We start from the raw sequence: 18244 nt of genomic DNA on the forward strand, positions 1-18244 counted from the left end.
TTATTCTTTTCCGACTCCGAGACTCTTAGCTTAGGACGCCTAGGGGACTTTCATATTCACGCCCTTCGTGACCCTTGTCTTTCTTTGGCTGATACCTTATTTTTCGAAGTGTCGGATCCCTTCGATCTTTTCTCTCTGATCAATGTCAATAGGGGATTACTGCCAAGCTGTACTTCCTCTTAAAACAATAATCACCACCATCCCACCACTCCCCTCTGGGTGAAGTCAACCCCTGTAACCTCTACATGTTGTAACGAATAAAGAATCTGAACTCGCACTTTCATTTTCTAAGCACAAAAATGTACCCTTGATTCTATGCTTTTCCAGTGAAGCACAGTAAATGTACGAGTGCGGACAAAGTAGGAGTCCCCATACTACGAAAAACATAAAAGTAAGTAATTTCCTCAGTTTCGCCCAAAGTTGAAGGGCTAAAGGGCTAAAGGGCTAAAGGGCTAAAGGGTTAAAGGGCTAAAGTGATAAAGGCTAAAGGGCTAAAGGGCTAAAGGGCTAAAGGGCTAGCAAGGTTTTAAATTGTAAGTCTTGGATAGCTTTATCAAACTAACGAAATAAATTTCGAAAATCACTTCAGGTCTAAAGGCAGTTCCGGAAAATCAGCCTAAAATCGCTTGTTTCTTTACTCGTTTTCCTTTTTATTCAAATCACAACCAAATTAGCTGGTTTTCATAATTCTTTATGTAATGTGTTCCTTCGTGCAATACACTCAGCCAGTTTTTGATTTTTTGACAAATGTCCACACCGAATGTAGTTATAAGAGTTGGCTCACACTAGCGCTCGTAGTGGTAGGAAAAGGCAAACTGCTAATCTAATCGACCGGATAACGATTATTTTGAAAACGATTGTAATTTTCGGGAATAAATTAAGAATAAATTCTCGTACTTGATTATACTTTATTTCCCTAAAACTCGTAGCTCATATCCCCAGGATGTTTTCTACATTGAGGTGCTTGCCTGTGGATTTTTTAAAGGTTAGATTACTCTGTCCGCTCCCGAACATCGCTACTGTTCACACTCGCCAACGACTGTCGACCTCATCTGGCATTCTGACTGACATCGCGTACATAAGATACTAGTTTTAATTTTGTTGAGGTTTATGTTGTATCAGGTATTGAGAGCGGTAATAAATTATTATTGTACAGTGAAAGTTACTGTGGTTCCATGTTCAGACGGTGGTGTCAGGTGGTTGGACTAACCACGCTTCATAATCCGATTTTTATTGGCTTATCGATATTGAGAGTTTTAAAAAGGTAATGATATTCTACAGATAATTTACGACAGGCTTAAATGGAGCACCTCATTTAGAAAGATTGCAGCAACCGCATGCTTTTTAAATAATGACGGGGGTTCCCCCACGGTTTGCGGGTTTAGCGTCAGGTGTAACTAATACAGCTTCCGGGGAAGTTGGCGCACCAGAATGTTAACGCTCAAAATAAAATTTTATTACACCTCCAAAATTACTTCCCCTTTTTCTGTTTTTACGGTCTCTGTGTTCCCAGTCTAGCCGAGTCAAACACCGAGGAATTACAGTTACTAGTTCACTGCAAAGACTTCTAATGTAATGTAAAGAAAAGACTTGTTCCTCTCCGCACGTTATTTAGAATTGATCTAGAGCAGGGATGGCAAACCTTTACCAACTACCTCATTTTACTTCATTCAGGTATTAGATTGCAAAAGACAAAGACACCTCCGTACAGGCCATGAAGGCCCTTGGAGGAGTGGAAGGTAAAGGCTCCCACCGTTGTTAACCGCGGCACGTGATGGGGTAGAGTGGTTAGCTCTACGCCCGGCCGCCTTTACCCCCAGGAATTAACCTGGTACCCATTTTTGGTGTAGGCTGAGTGAACCTCAGGGCCATATGCGGTATTGGATTGCATTACACATAAATCCATTCGACTGAGTATTTCATGATTTTATTTGGCAAACATCACTGAAAATTAAATTTTAAAAACCAGTTAAATATTAAGAGTAAAGTATATTTTTTCTTTAATCTAGTAAAATTTGTAAAAAAAATATGGCCATAGAATAAATTTTTTTGCTAGTGGTTTTACATCGCACCGGCACAGTTAGGTCTTACGGCGACGATGGATAGGAAAGACCTAGGGGTTGGAAGGAAACGGCCGTGGCCGTAATTAAGGTACAGCCCCAGCATTTGCCTGGTGTGAAAAAGGGAAACCACGGAAAACCATCTTCAGGGCTGTCGACAGTGGGTTTCGAACTCACTGTCTCCCGGATGCAAGCTCACAGCCGGGCGCTCCCAACCGCATAGCCAACTCGCCCGGTCATAGAAGTGAGACCGACCTCGATGGCTGAAGTCACTTAAGTGGGGCCAGTATCCAGCATTCGGGAGGTAGAGGGTTTGAACCCCACTGTCGACAGCCCTGAAGGTGGCTTTCCGTGCTTTCCCATTTGCACACCAGGCAAATACTGGGGCTGTATTTAATTAAGGCCACATACTTCTTTATTAAAGCGTAATTTTAAAATGTCCTATGTTACTATATTTCCAATCTATTTATTTTTTCTTTCTTTCTTTCTTTCTTTCTTTCTTTCTTTCTTAATCCGTTTATCTTCCAGGGTCGGTTTTTCACTCGGACTCAGCGATGGATCCCACCTCTACCACCTGAAGGGCTGTGTCCTGAGCGTGAGACTTTGGGTCGATGGAATACAACTGGAGAGGAGGACTAGTACCTCGCCCAGGCGGTCTCACCTGCTATGCTGAACAGGGGCATTGTGGAGGGGATGGGAATATTGGAAGGGACAGACAAGGAAGAGGGAAAGAAGTGGACGTGGCCTTAAGTTAGGTACCATCCAGGCATTTGCCTGGAGGAGAAGTGGTAAACCACAGAAAACCACTTCGAAAATGGCTGAGGTGAGAATCGAACCCCCTCTACTCAGTTGACCTCCCGAGGCAGGATGGACCCCGTTCTAGCCCTCGTACCACTTTTCAAATTTCGTGGCAGAGCCGGGAATCGAACCCGTGTCTCCAGGAGTGGCAGCTAATCACACTAACCACTACACCAAAGAGACGGACACCATGTTAAAAAACATTCAAAGGCCGAGCAAGTGGCCGCGTGGCTTGCATTCGGGAGATAGTGGATTTGAACTCTACTGGAGGCAGCCCTGAATATGATTTTTCTATCCCATCGACGCCATAAGACACGTCTGTCTCGATGCCATGTAAACAACACTGTAAAAAACATTCAAATATGTTAGTATGTTGTCTGACGAGCCATAGAATGTCGTGTTCACGTGTCGCCTAGTGGCAGCCGAGTCATAGATTTGTCATCCCTGATACACAGTCGAGGAAACTAGAAGCAATTTAAGGCGACACTCCGGAGATAAAAATCGATATTTTGTCATTTTGGTGAATTTTTTTATGACAAATTGAAAGGATTGAGTTTCTTTTTTTCTTCTCGCGAAGTTATTCCGCTGAATTCAAACAATTTATCACTGTAATAATGCTTTGTTTGTCAATTGTAATTTTACATTTAAATCCCACTTTTCCTCCCATAATATTCTACCAATCTAGCAATGCCATTCCACGCCATCTCTCCATTGACAGCTGAAACATACCACATAGTCGAGCATCTCGTCTCCTTACTCCCAAAGTTTGCAACATTCTCGTAACACTACTCCTTTTCCGGGAGATAGTGGGTTCAAACCTCACTGTCGGTAGTCCTGAAGATGGTTTTCAATCGTTTCTCATTTTCAGACCAGGCAAATGCTAGGGCTGTACCTTAATTAAGGCCACTGCCGCTTCCTTCCCATTCCTAGGCCTTTCCTATCCCATCGTCGTCATAAGACCTACGTGTGTCGGTGCGACGTAAAACAACTTGTATGAAATTAGCTATACAAGGTGTGTGACGTGATGTTCCCTAGCAACCGTGCGGGCTGGGATGTGAAGTATTGATGGATGGCCATGACAGAGAGGTATAATTATGAGAGTATGCTCTCTTGATTTTCCAAAGGGAAATATGACACCATTTTTTAAATTTCAATTTTCTTAAAAGAAGACTTAGAGTTAAAGAGCTTAAATGTTTTTAACATTTGCAATGGATGAAATTAAAGTTTTTCCGTCTAGGGACCTTATTTTTGATATAGGCCAAAGGCAGGCATTTATAAAAGATGCTTCCCCTAGTGCACCGTCACTGTCTTGTCCTACATGGAGGCTTGCAGTGGTACCTCAACAGCGCACTAGCCGCCAGCGTCTTGGAAAGGTGTAGCATTCCAACTGTTGAGCCCACTGCTACACTGGGGCGAAACGCTGGTAATTTCACGATTGAAAAAGCCTAAAGACTTATAGAGCTTAAATGTTTTTTATTTTCTTGCTATCGTTTGTGCATCGCACAGACAGGTTTTATGGCTACGATGGGAGTGGAAATAAGGTGACCAGAGTCTTAATTAAGGTACAGCTGCAGCATTTGTCTGGGATAAAGTTGGAAAACTGCGGAAAACAATCTTCCGGGCTGCCAACAGTGGGGCTCGAACGCAGTATTTCCCGAATGCAAGCTCCCAGCACGTGACTCAAAACGCCTAGCCTACTCGCTCAGTCTTCTGACTTACATTGCAATAGGTTTGCTACGCCTGTACAGTACTTGATTATCCCATTTTTACGGCCCTTCGCGTGGTTAAACTTAAACATTTTACTCTCCCTCTTTCGCTTATGCGTCCTCTGTCAGTTACTAGTCGAGTGTTGACATTCGGATCCAAAGATCGCGGGTTCAAATCTAGAAGACATAACATGACTTTTTAATAATGTTATTTGCTTTACGTCCCACTAACTACTTTTTAAGGTCTTCGGAGACGCCGAGGTGCCGGAATTTAGTCCCGCAGGAGTTCTTTTTACGTGCCAGTAAATCTACCGACACGGGGCTGTCGTCTTTGAGCACCTTCAAATATCACCGGACTGAGCCAGGATCGAACCTGCCAAGTTGGGGTTAGAAGGCCAGCGCCTTAACCGTCTGAGCCACTCAGCCCGGCCTATATGACTTTTTCATGGCAGAGAAATCCCATTGCTAGACCCATGGAGCAGTGGTAGTGTGCCTGCCTCTTCTACTACTACTCCTACTACTACTACTACTACTACTAAACGTTTTCATTCCTCTCCTGAAGGGGGAGGCGGGCCTCTTAGACGGTGACGCCGTCTCTCAGGCCGAGAGATTTGTTACGGTGAAAGAGATGTGCGGAGAAGGTGAGGGGAGTGGGCGGCCGTGGCCTATATTACGAACTGTCCCGGCATTCGCCTTAGTGTAGGAGAATGGAAAACCACGGAAAACCATTCTCAGGACAGCCGACGGTTGGAGCCAGCTGTGAGGACCAGCCTTGTCCCGTTTCCCGAATGCAGAGGCGTAGAGCCACGGTAGAGCCGTGGTCACCTCTCCTCTGCTCGTTTGGCCGGTCAGAATACAGAGCTTTTAGACCACAGCCCAGCCGTGGCCACTTAAGGGACGAAACCCAAGGGCCGAAACCCACTCTGCATCTACCGACCTGCCTCTTCTCCGGAGGACCCGGGTTGGATTTTCTGGGGACTTTGACTTCTTTAGTTGACACTTCTAAGCAGCAATCATAATCATATTTAGCCACCGTACATACCACCCGACCTCTAATGCTACTGTGTTATTCGTTTCAGACCGACAACTCGAATGCAACCCAAGTCACCCTCCAATCCGTGGACTTGCTGGCTTCCGGCAAGTATCGGTGTGAAGTTTCCGGTGAGGCACCTTCATTCCAGACAGTCTCAGACCACGGGGACATGCTGGTAGTTGGTGAGTACACCAGCTCATGCCTAAAGTGTTCATTTAGGTGTCGCCCTAAATTTCCTATTGATTGCTCTGCATTATCTTGGTTATTCTATAAGTTAGTAATGAGTAGTGCCCAGATGTTTATGGCATGCCATATTTCTTCTTTATATTATTTCCATGGAAAATACAAGTTAAGCATGAATTTATCTACAGTTACTAAAATTATGCAATTTTCACGAGTCATAAAAAGTCATATTTTGGCTCTTTTAACGTTGTAATTTTACGGATTTTTCACATGTCCTAATTGTTGTCTGTAATTTCTTACATTTCTTAGAAATATGTATGTGAATTAGGAGAGTAAGCTATACAGGGTGAAGCGAAATTCGCGCACTCGGGCGTCACAGCGCGACTCCTCACATGCCAGCAATAAAAAAATGTCTCTCACAAAAGTTCGTCCTGCGAGTGTATGCGGGAGAAAAAGGACGTTGAAGAGTGTCATACTGGCAACACTGTAACCACATGTAGGGTAACTACCTCTGTCAGCTCATATTAGTCGTGCTGTACAGTTGGTGCAGTGGATAGAGTTTTGGGTTAGCATGCAGGAAGTCGAGGGGGTCGATTCTGGTTTGAGGCGTATGTTTTTTATTTCGTAAATGTAGTCGAGGTGGTGTGGTATCTGGCATCTTAGTCGTCAACAGCGATTGCAGCGGGTCCTCTAGAAACCATTTGCACTTACATACTACGATCGTAGAAATGCACGAACATTCGTTTTCATTGGTCAGCTTTGAAAGACGCCCTTTCCACGTCGCCGTCGTGGGCGTGAATTTATTCGAACCACTTCATCTACTAGGTGCGTTACAAGGTGTTCAGCGTTACTAAATTTTGTAAATGGAGGATGCATGTGACCTAAGAAACGGTGTCTTACTGTCTTACTGTAATGTCCGATGGAAATTAGCAAATAAAAAAAGTGCGCCTCAACCCAGGATCAAACACTCGACCTCCTGCATGCTAATCCAAAACTCTATCCACTGCACCAACTGTACAGGACGACTAGTACGTGCTGACAGAGGTAGTAACCTACATGTGGTTACAGTGTTGCCAGATTGCCATTCTTAAACGTTCTCTTTCTGCCGGATATACTCACAGGACGAACTTTTGTGAGAGACATTTTTTTTATTGCTGGCATGTGAGGAGTCGAGCTGCGACGCCCGAGTGCGCGAATTTCGCTTCACCCTGTATAGGAAGAGATAGATTAGTTAAAAGCGACAGGAAGGTGAGCCACATTTGAATTCTAATGATTTGACGAATTTTAAATATGGCGCAATAATGTCCTGCGATGTTGAGCGGTCTTTATCGCGTTATTATTCAATGCTGCGTGAAAATAAAAGATCGTTCTTATTTTAAATTTTTTAAATGTATGTAATTTGCTCCTGTAACTCTTTCTGATCGCCCGTCAAAATGTGACATGTACTTCATTCTCTTCCGAATCAACAGTTACCTCCTGGATTGAGTAAATACATTCAAAATATAATAAGAAAAATTAATATTATTACTTGAAAATGAAAACCTACAACCTGTTATCCAGTCTTTGACCGGGTCAGGGATGTAATGAATGAATCATATATAGGCTATTATTACAATGGGGTTGCCACTCCCAAGGTGATATTAATCACTGATAAATGCTATGAAATGAGAATGGAGAGTGTTGCTGGAATGAAAGATGACAGGGAAAACCGGAGTACCCGGAGAAAAACCTGTCCCGCCTCCGCTTTGTCCAGCACAAATCTCACATGGAGGGACCGGGATTTGAACCACGGTATCCAGCAGTGAGAGGCCGACGCGCTGCCGTCTGAACCACGGAGGGTCGTAATATTATTACTTATTTATTACTATTAAATGTGACAGATTTTAAAAGTGTGTTTTCAATATATTCAATAATTTAAACAGCGGCATGGTTTTGAAAATTTCGAAAATGTGACCCAAACATTTTTGCCACATTTATTGTCATATTTTAATACTTTTTCAGGTCATAAATATCCGGGCCCTAGTAATGAGCGCTTCCACGTTATCACATTATAGTAACTGACTATTTTATGAGCTGTGTTAAAAAGGGACTAGGACAATTAAAATAAGGATAGAAAGCTACCTTCTAACTCACAGTTTTCATCCAGTCAACTCAGCAAGTAACGTAATATGATTTTCGATGGGATCAGAGAGCCAAATACTCCTTGACATTCCTTGAAAGATAATGATGGGATATTCGATTCATTTTACTGAACCCATTAATTTGATTCCGTTCACGTTAAGGAATGGATACAGTGATCCGATTCACGGCACATTACATTCACCGCTCATATTATATCTGTGTACTTACAGACAGCAGCAACAGCATTCAATGGTGGCTTTCATTCTATGAACTTCGTCACCTACAACCTGTGACAATAAAGTTCGGTCCTGTACTGTCAACATAGATGAACAATGCATGACAGTGACCTTACTGTCCTGCGAAGTAGTCCCCTCCCATAACTATGCACTGCTGAGATCGGCAATACATGTCCTGGAAACTTTGCAAGAAGGCTTCTTTGGGATGTTGTTCAAAAGCCTCATCACGTTTCGTTGGATGTCGCACGGGTTCACGGTTAATCTGTAGTTCATCCGCTATCATGCTCACAGTTCATCGTCGATCGTTCGTCATTAATGTCCTCACCTTCTAAATGCTTTCGTCACGGTCGCCGGTCTTCCGCTACGGGAGTTGTCAGAAACACTTTCCCGGCCTCCTCGAAAACGGCCGAACCACTCGTACACACACTTGAAACTGTACGGTACGTTGATCTTTTGGTTGTTGATGTTCCTGTTCGCAGTTCAGAACCAACGCTCTAAACACGCGCAGTGTCAAACAGGTCTTACACGGCACACACACGATGCTCAACTGAACAACGTTGGGAGCAGGTGGTCAAAACCTGCAGTTACACAGGTGCAGCGTTGCGTGTCGCCAATGTTGCCGGATCGACCGATCTGACTTCACTCACCAAACTTCGTTGTCACAGGTTGTAGCTTTCAGATTCAGATTTCTCCTGCAGTCATCTCTGCGCATCAAGTTTTGATGTTATAAAGCCTTTCCCCCACAGTGACAGCTCCATTAAATAAGTATACAGAATTAGATGTAAACATATCTGTGCTGCATTTAGGGCTGTCGCCTGGGTGGCAGATACACTATCAATTGTCTGTCTAGTATTTTCTTAATGATTTCAAAGAACATGAAAATTTCACTGTATTTACGGTTTTCTGATTCAACATCTTTTTTAGTTAATTTTGACTTAATCACTGTCCACGTACACCGATCTCGAGATTCGATAATTGAAGTCTTGTGCAATGATGTGACATACGAACTAAGAGAATACTAAGCAGTTCTTCCCAATATAAAACAGAGAGTTTTCAGGGGTCATCAGCATGAGGCTACAGAACTGAGATGAATTAATTGTCGAATGTCAACTAAGTTATAATACTAATATTCATTAAACTAATAAATAGAATAACTTAATAGTCTATTGCCTATTATGAAATTATGTTTTGAATACCGGTACCTATTTAACACTGAAAATAAATCCAGATATTATTTAAACCTCTCTGTAAAAAGAGAACAGGGAATTCAAGTCAGTATTATATTCAAATGAGCTGAGAACGACAGTCCGTTATAGCATATGATTCCTTCAGTGTGCTATGGCTCTGTATGTCTCGCCCGCAGGGGAAGTTCGGCTCCCCGCCAATGTCCAGTGTACCGATAATGAACCTGTGTGCATTGTGCCTCACTGATCCGTGATTGAGCCACTCAGCACTGTCTGCTGCGAGACAGCTGAATCGTGTGCTGTGAGCTCGCCGTTATTGAGATTTGATTCACTCGGACAGTTGAATGAAACTTTTTTTTGCAAGTTGCTTTACGTCGTACCGACACAGATAGGTCCTATGGCGATGATGGGACAGGAAAGGGCTAGGAGTGGGAAGGAAACGTCCGTGGCCTTAATTAAGGCACAGCCCCAGCATTTGCTTGGTGTGAAATGGAAAACAGCGGAAAACCATCTTCAGGGCTGCCGACAGTTGGGTTCGAACGCACTATCTCCCGAATACCCGATACTGGCCACACTTAAACGACTGCAGCTATCGAGCGTTGAATGAATCGATACAATGCTTCTAATCATACACTCTGTAGCCAACACTATTGAAAGGAGTCTTAAATCACAGTTATGTTGTGCTTTTTAGTGGTCACAGGGAGTCAAATTCTTTCACGGAATATGCTGGGGCTGTTTTAGACCCATGGCTGCAGGTATTTTGCCCGGAAAATTAATCGCAGGGTTGTTGGAGGCGTGCTAAAAGTAAGTGAATGCCGAGCGTTTAGGTGTAGAGAGATTTCAACACGTATATTCTTCTGGGCTGGGGCTCTATCTGGGATTAGTGTAGACAGAAAACCGACACCGTGGCGACCTGTGTTCGTCATTCTTTTTCTTTTATCGATTTTGACCAACTTAGGACCATGTAAAATAACCCCCTGCATTCATTTCCGTTTGTTTCCTTCTTCCTTTATTGTTTTTCATTATCTCTCTGTATTTTCTTGCTCTCTTCTTTCCAGACATTATTCCGTTCCTTCTTTTCTTTCTCCGGGAAACCCTTAACACATTTTAAGTAGAATATCATCCTTTTGAATATTACAGTTAAAAGTATGCGTGAAATAGTACAAGCTTTAAATATTTAGGACTTCTGTCGTGTACCGACCTCCCAGGGGCTCAAACCGGCGGACTGCTAGGTGGAAGGCAGCCGGGGTTCGCAGCCGAGTCTCGAGCTCAAGGTGTCAGAGGAGATTAATTAGTGTTAGAATAATGATCAATGACAGGAGACACCTTGTAGTATTAAGGTAATTGAATAATAATTATAGTCAGATTTAGTTACTGTAAGAAAAGGGAAATATTTCAAAAAGTTACATGTAGTGGAGAGAGCTTGCGAAGTGCGCTTACAAAAGTTGTTGGCCAAGAGCGGAGACTTGTTGATCACAACAGGATATTTATTATGTATCAACAAACAAAGTTAGTATACGAGCTAGGCGATTCGCTGACGTTCCGACAAAGGAACAAAGCAGAGTACAAGGCCAGTCAGGGCCAGTACAGATGCACTTTAGGAAAACAAGGAAAGATGAGGACAAAGTAAGACAGAAGACAGTAGTGCCTAGGTGGCAGCACTTACTGTGACAACTATTGAGAATAGTTACTTGAGGGCGCCACGGACTGGATGAACAGTTTGGTAATACCAGTAAGACCCAACCACTTGGTAGTGGGTGGGGAGCGAACTTTGAGTTCAGGAGCGGAGATATAACCCCTGGCCAAGATGGCGCGGGGCCTTCTTCCAGCCAGTAGTTCGTACTTGTCAGAACGAGATTCTTTTCGAGCACAGCCCAAGTGCCGCAGGGCAAGATTCAGAGATACGCGTAGTAGAAAAGTAGGCGCGTGGAACAAGCTCGCTCTCTCTTTAGATCATTACATTTAGACTTGTAAATATACTGTACATAGTAGTTTTAGTTGTCCTCAGTAATAAAGGACAGGGAAATAACTTCATCTTTTATTTCGGGAGTTGCGGGACGAGTCATACCTACAAATTACCTCCCTACATTCCGCTCGGCAGGTCAGGTAATACTTCAACATCCAACGGCCTGGTGACCAACCTACGAGATCGTCTCACTGGACAGGTAGGTCACGACACTTCGCAGAAATGAATGAATAAATAGTAGACATATTATTTTAAATGACTTATATGTATGTTAATATTTGGTAAAAATTAGGAAATTTTAACTAAATGTAAAAATTTTAAAATAACAAGGAAAAAGTTAAAATTTAACGAAAAAGGTAAAAAATGGTGATTTACACAGCGTATGAGGTCAACGCAAGGCAATTACATAATCAAAATTAGCCCAATTAATTAATAAACCATAACGGAAGGACAAAAATGAAATTCCGCAAGAATGAGGGCAAGGAATACCACATCCACAAGATACAAGGAAATTAATGGAAATAACACACGCACCATATGAAATAATACAAGAAATCACAATAAATGAACCGAAATAATCATGATAATAATAATAATAAGAATAATAATAGAGGGGAAATAAAATTTTGATAAGCAAAATGAATTTCCAAGTAACGGTCAAACAATATACACATAAATTTTAAATATCAACAAAATGGCGCTCGAACGGCATAATAGAAACAGAACACACACTAAAAATTTCGCAACAATTCCCAGAGCAATAATCTAAATGTTACATAATAAAACAATTATATGAGCCCACAAAAATATTAAAAGGAAGTACTTACAGGAGTGGTGAGGAATGAATGCCTACCCATGCGCTAGTAATCACCGACAAAATATACAATTTAAATGTAATTTTACATATTTAAATTTAAGAAATTATGAAAACAAATGCCTAAATGGGATTCTTAAATCGAAATCATCCGATTCCGATAGAACCTTCCTTCATTTTAGCAGACGATAGTAGGGACATAGCTCGATACGTCCGCTCTCAGCTTGGTCTAATGGCAGACAGCCTCTTTCAGCAGGAGACCCTCCCGGCATTAGTATCGGGTGAATTACGTGCGCTCTGACGAGAGAGTTCGTGCAAATGACTATATAGTAAGTTATTTCACAGACATATACCGTCAGAGTCTATAACAGCCACACACAGCAGATACGGGCCGCGATGACAGATTCTTTCACACCAAACACATGTCGAAGATATCCCACGATAGACTCATTTTAAAAATGAGCGTAAGAAAATGTAGACAAATGTTCAATCTATTTCTGAATTTAAGACTAGATGTGCCGTCCAGACACATAATTTAGAATACACAGTTTATAGTGGAGATAGTAATTTATGATAATTATCTTTGTCACTTAATAACGTCACAATATTTACTAGTACTTAAAAGAACTCCTGCGGGACAAAATTTCGGTAGCTCGGCATTTTCGAAAACCGAAAAATTAGTTAGTGGTGCGTATTATTATTATTATTACTATTATTATTATTATTATTATTATTATTATTATTATTATTATTATTATTATTATTATTATTATTATTATTATTATTATTCTAAAGGCTAAGCCTTGTCGCTGCAGCCACAGTTGTCTCTCTTGAGCCAGTCTTTTCAACTCAGCGTAGGTCTTGCACTTCATCCTCAGAAGCAGGTTCTTGAAGTACGACACTCTGGGTCGTCCTCTTCTTCTTTTTCCAGCAATTTTTCCTTCAATGATATTACAAAGGAACTCCTCATGCCGCAGAATGTGACCAATAAATTTTATTTTCCGTTTTTCAATTTCGGTTATCAGACTCCGTTCTTCTCTCATCTCTCTGAGGACTTCGGTATTGCTCTTCATTTCCGTCCAACTTATCCTCTGCATTCTTCTCCAGATCCACATTTCAACTGCCTCTAGTTTCCTAATGTCCAGCTTTCGCAACCATACAGCAGCACGCTCCATACAAAGGTTTTTGCAAAGGCCTTCCGAGTTTGAATATATATATATGTTTGTTGGCCAGCAGATGCCTTTTTATCTTGGAATGTTCTCTTTGCCATGGTTATCATCTTCGAGACTTCTGATATGCTCCGATTATCACTCGTGATCAGGGTTCCTAGGTAGCAAAACTGTTTCACTTGTTCTATTTTATCAGGGCCAATTTTTAAGTGTGTTACAGGTGTTTTCTTGTCTTTACATATTGTCATGGTTTTTGTTTTCCTTGTATTGATTTTGAGGCTCCATTTGCCTAAAGTTTTTGCTAATATGTTGATCATTCTCTGCATACTTGTACCTGTTTCTGCTAGTATGGCAATATCATCAGCAAATCTTATAGAGTGTACTTGTTTGCCATTAATTTTGATCCCCGTTGTTTTCTCCTTCATGACTGCGATGGCTTCTTCGATGAACATATTGAAGAGATAAGGGGACAGTGGACATCCTTGCTTAACTCCTCTTCTTATTTTGGCATTTTTCTTTGCCCCACTGATTTCTAAATCAGCGTTCTGCATTCTGTATAAATTTAGTATGAGGCGTCTATCCTTCCAATCAATTCCTGCTTTTTTCATGGTAAGGAAAAGTTGTTCCCAGTCTACTCGATCAAAAGCTTTCTCTATGTCGACAAAGGTTACGTATACTTTCCTATTCTTCTCAATTCTTCTCTCCAGAATCAAACGTAATGCCAGAATTGCTTCCCTAGTACCCCTCCCTGATCGATATAGTGTTCTAACTTCCCTTTAATTATATTCTTGATGATGTTGAGCAGTATTTTTGAAGCATGAGACAGAAGAGTGACAGTTCGATAATCTGAACAGTCCATGGCATTCCTCTTTTTTGGTATTGCAACAGTTCTGGTTTTACTAAAGTCAGGTGAAACTACGCCATTCTCATAGCATTATTATTTATTTATTTTTTTGCTAGGGGCTTTACGTCGCACCGACACAGATAGGTCTTATGGCGACGATGGGATAGGAAAGGCCTAGGAGTTGGAAGGAAGCGGCCGTGGCCTTATTAAGGTACAGCCCCAGCATTTGCCTGGTGTGAAAATTGGAAACCACGGAAAACCATCTTCAGGGCTGCCGATAGTGGGATTCGAACCTACTATCTCCCGGATGCAAGCTCACAGCCGCGCGCCTCTACGCGCACGGCCAACTCGCCCGGTATTATTATGATTATTATTATTATTATTATTATTATTATTATTATTATTATTATTATTATTATTATTATTATTATTATTATTATTATTAAATAACTCTCAGACGCAGCGGAAACAAATAAATACACCACCCGCTGTTGATCATAACGAGGACGGACGTTTAGCAATCCGAACTTGAACCCACTGGAGCTACCACTATACCCGTCTAAGGTACACAAGCTAACGAACAAAACAGTAAATAATATAACATGATTTATTTGTACACAAGAGAAGGGTTATGATTTAGGGGCAGAAATTTAAAAATAACATACTGCTAGAGTCAGATAAATAAAGATAACCAATATAGTGTACTTACAGGTAAAAACATAGTCGCTTGCCTCAGTGGATATTTCGCACACCCACGCAGTAGAGTTAAATACATTCTTACCTTAGATCTCCACTCAGTACCAATGAAGTTGTTTTATTTTTTTACAATTTGTTTTACGTGGCACTGACACAGATATGTCTTATTGCGACGAAGGGATAGGGAAGGGCTGGGAGTGGGAAGGAAGCAGTCGTGGTCTTAATTAAGGTACAGCCACAGCATTTGCCTGGTGTGAAAATGGGAAACCACAGAAAACCATCTTCAGGGTTGTCGATAGTGGGCTTCGAACCCGATATCTCCCGGATGCAAGCTCACAGCTGCTAGCCCCTAACAACTCGACCAACTCGTCCGGTATACCAATGAAGAAAGTAATACTCCACCTCCTATCCGAGCCAATAACGGAAATCACGGAACGCGATTCCACATTTCTCCACATCTAAAAAGTTGTATTATTTACGCCAAACATCAGCTCAGAACTCAACAATCCTGTCCCAGAATAACCGCACCCACAATAGAGTTAGACCATCAAGGAAAAGAAAACACTCGCCCAAGAAGGAACCCCAAGATAACGTGAACACGGCAAGAGAAAAGAGTTAAAACAGCTACACAGTCGTTAAATTATAAAATGGTGGATCCATTGGAAATAAGCAATCAGTCAATAGAATGTTTTTATTTTCCTCGAGATGGACGTTTTTTTAATTTTTCTCTGTTTTTTGTTTTTCTCGTTCTCTCCTTGTTTTCCGTTTAATTTCTAGTTAAGGAACACACACACACATTCACAGTCCTCGAGTCAGTTGAAATAACCAATTAAGATTAAAATCTCCGACCCGGTCGGGAATCGAACCCAAAGCCCCATTTTGCCTGAAGCTGGACAAATTACACCAAATATTATCATGGCGTTCACTAGTGAACCCGCAAGAAACAATTAAACTAAGAGTAAAAAGAAAATTACAGACATAAAAACGGTACCGGTACGATAAGGGAATAAAAAGCAAAGCAAAGCAAAGTCATCTCCGTTCGGGCCATGAAGACCCTTGGAGGGGTGGAAGGTTACGTTTTATAAATTGCATGTAATTCTAAATTTTTATACTGAGTTTTGCTTTTACTCGCATTAATTTTGGGGAAAAACTGCAGCGCATATCCAACATTACTAACCCAAGAAATAACCATATGTAAGTTCAATTTTTTACTGTCCAATGTTATGTTTGTTCTATATCAACAATGAAACGCCCTTCTGTAAATCTGTGTAATAAGAAAGTCAAAATCAGAACTCATCATCAGCTCGGGAAAATGAGCGAAATATACTCCTTTATTCTTCGTTACATGTGCAGTTTCGGTTGGGCTTTCATTTTTCATAAAGGTATACTGCCTTACGCATAGTTGTATTTTCGCCGTAGTATGCACACGTCTTAGGATTGTGACAACTGCGAACTTTCACACACCGTATTTAAATTCACAACACATTATATTTCCACACAAACGTGTTATACGGTAACAATTAAATGAAAAAAATCCATAAGTAGTATTACTCCCTTGAATTTATATCATTCATCACATGAAGATACTATACCTAACCTGAACTGTGAGGTCTCATTATCTTAATAACAACTGTTTACGTAAATCCTGATTTGATGAATTTGAAGAACAAACATGCAATATACTTAAATATAAATTTATGTCTTTCAAAAGTCACAATTATCCAAAGAATTCTCCCAGCCCTTGTGAATTACATTCACAAGTACTACTTGTAGCATTCACTTAGCCCGCCTCAATTGATCAGCCGATGGGCTAGGTTAGGGATGGCAACGATTTATCGGTTTTTATGAAATACCGATATTTTCCTTTCGATTTATCGATATATCGATATCGAAATTTTGATTCGATTTATCGAATAATATATCGGTTTTTCCATTAATATATCGTTTTTTTTTAATTATTATTTTCATTAACAACATCCGCACTAGAGAACGCCGATAATTCTGCAAGAGATGGTGCTAGTGAAGGTGGAATTACAACCTGGAAATATCCAATCTAATCAATACCTTGCTCTGAGCCTCTGGTAGGCCGGACTATAATTCGAATACAAACGGTGGAATATGTAACACAGTTGCCTCCGCATGGCAGTTTACACAGCGCGAAATACGTTCTAGTTCCAGAGTCACCGCTAGACTTCGTGTTAGCCCTCCACCATTTAACAACACAGACTATATGGAAACTGTGAAGGAAAAAGGTAAGTTTAGGTGAGATAAGCCTTAAAATTCATTATAAAAGGCGTTGATTTGTGTATTCAGCTTGTGATGAGTATATGGTTTATATTTAAACGTAAAGTTATGAAAATAGAAGCCTCCGCGAGTCAGGTGGCAGCGCGCCAACTTCTCACCGCTGGGTTTCGTGGTTCAAAACCCGGTCACTCCATATGAGATTTGTGCTGGACCGGTTTTTCTCCGGGTACTCCGGTTTTCCCTGCCATCTTTCATTCCAGCAACACTCTCAAATATCATTTCATTTGTCAGTCATTAATCATTGCCCCAGAGGAATGCGACAGGCTTCGGCAGCCGGGAAATTTCCTATTCTCGCCGCTAGATGGGGCTTAATTCGTTCCATTGCTGACCCGGTCAAATGACTTTAAACAGGCTGTGGATTTACATTAAGAAAATGTTTTGTGCATATTGATAAATATACAAGAGCCGAGAGAGTATTTATTGTAAACATTCTATTCACAAGATGTTTATTGCGCGTGATAAACAATGGTTTATTGCTGTGCACCATTCTGCAAAAGTAAACTTCAGAAAGGTAGTGGCATTTATTTCCACGAGCAAATGTGGAACTACGAGAAAAATGGGTCTTAATTATGTCATGTCGCGGTGACGAGAAAAATAGCATGTGGCAACCTTCCTCGAAGTCTGTAGTATGTAGTGAACATTTTGAAAGCACGTGTTTTAGCATTTCTACTAAAACTAGTCGCAATCAATGCCAACACTTTTTTTCAGGGTATTTGCATGGCAAGACTAGGTTACGTACTAATACTAAAATGTTTTAATTCCTCCCCTGAAGGAGGAGGCGGGCCTCTTAGATGGTGACTCCGTCTGTGAGGCCGGGAGATTTGTTACGGCGAAGGAGATGCTCGGAGATGGTGAGGGGGTTGGCGGCCGTGGCCTATACTAGGAACCCTCCCAGCATTTGCCTTATTGCAGGAGAATGGAAAACCACGTAAAACCATTCTCAGGAAAACCGACAGTGGAGACCAGCCGTGAGGTCCAGCCCTGTCCAGTCTCCCGAATACAGAGACGAAGAGCCACCCTTCCTCTGCTCGGTTGGCCGGTCGGAGTGCAGAGCTGTTGGACCACGGACCAGCCGTGGCCACTTGTGGGCCGAGACCCACTCTGCATTCATCGACGAAGGCTCTGTGAAT

The 18244-nt window shown here is 41.5% G+C and overlaps 1 protein-coding gene across 1 annotated transcript in view; it reads left to right on the forward strand.

Moving 5' to 3' along the window:
• The window catches only part of LOC136880860 (uncharacterized), a 344256-nt gene that overhangs the window by 155767 nt on the left and 170245 nt on the right, over window positions 1–18244 (forward strand). The window contains exon 3 of the mRNA XM_068229151.1: window positions 5644–5779. Within this exon, the coding sequence (XP_068085252.1) occupies window positions 5644–5779 (136 nt within the window). The remainder of the gene's footprint in view (window positions 1–5643; window positions 5780–18244) is intronic.

This window comes from Anabrus simplex, chromosome 9 (genome assembly GCF_040414725.1).
Source record: "Anabrus simplex isolate iqAnaSimp1 chromosome 9, ASM4041472v1, whole genome shotgun sequence".
Classification (NCBI taxonomy): Eukaryota; Metazoa; Arthropoda; class Insecta; order Orthoptera; family Tettigoniidae; genus Anabrus; species Anabrus simplex.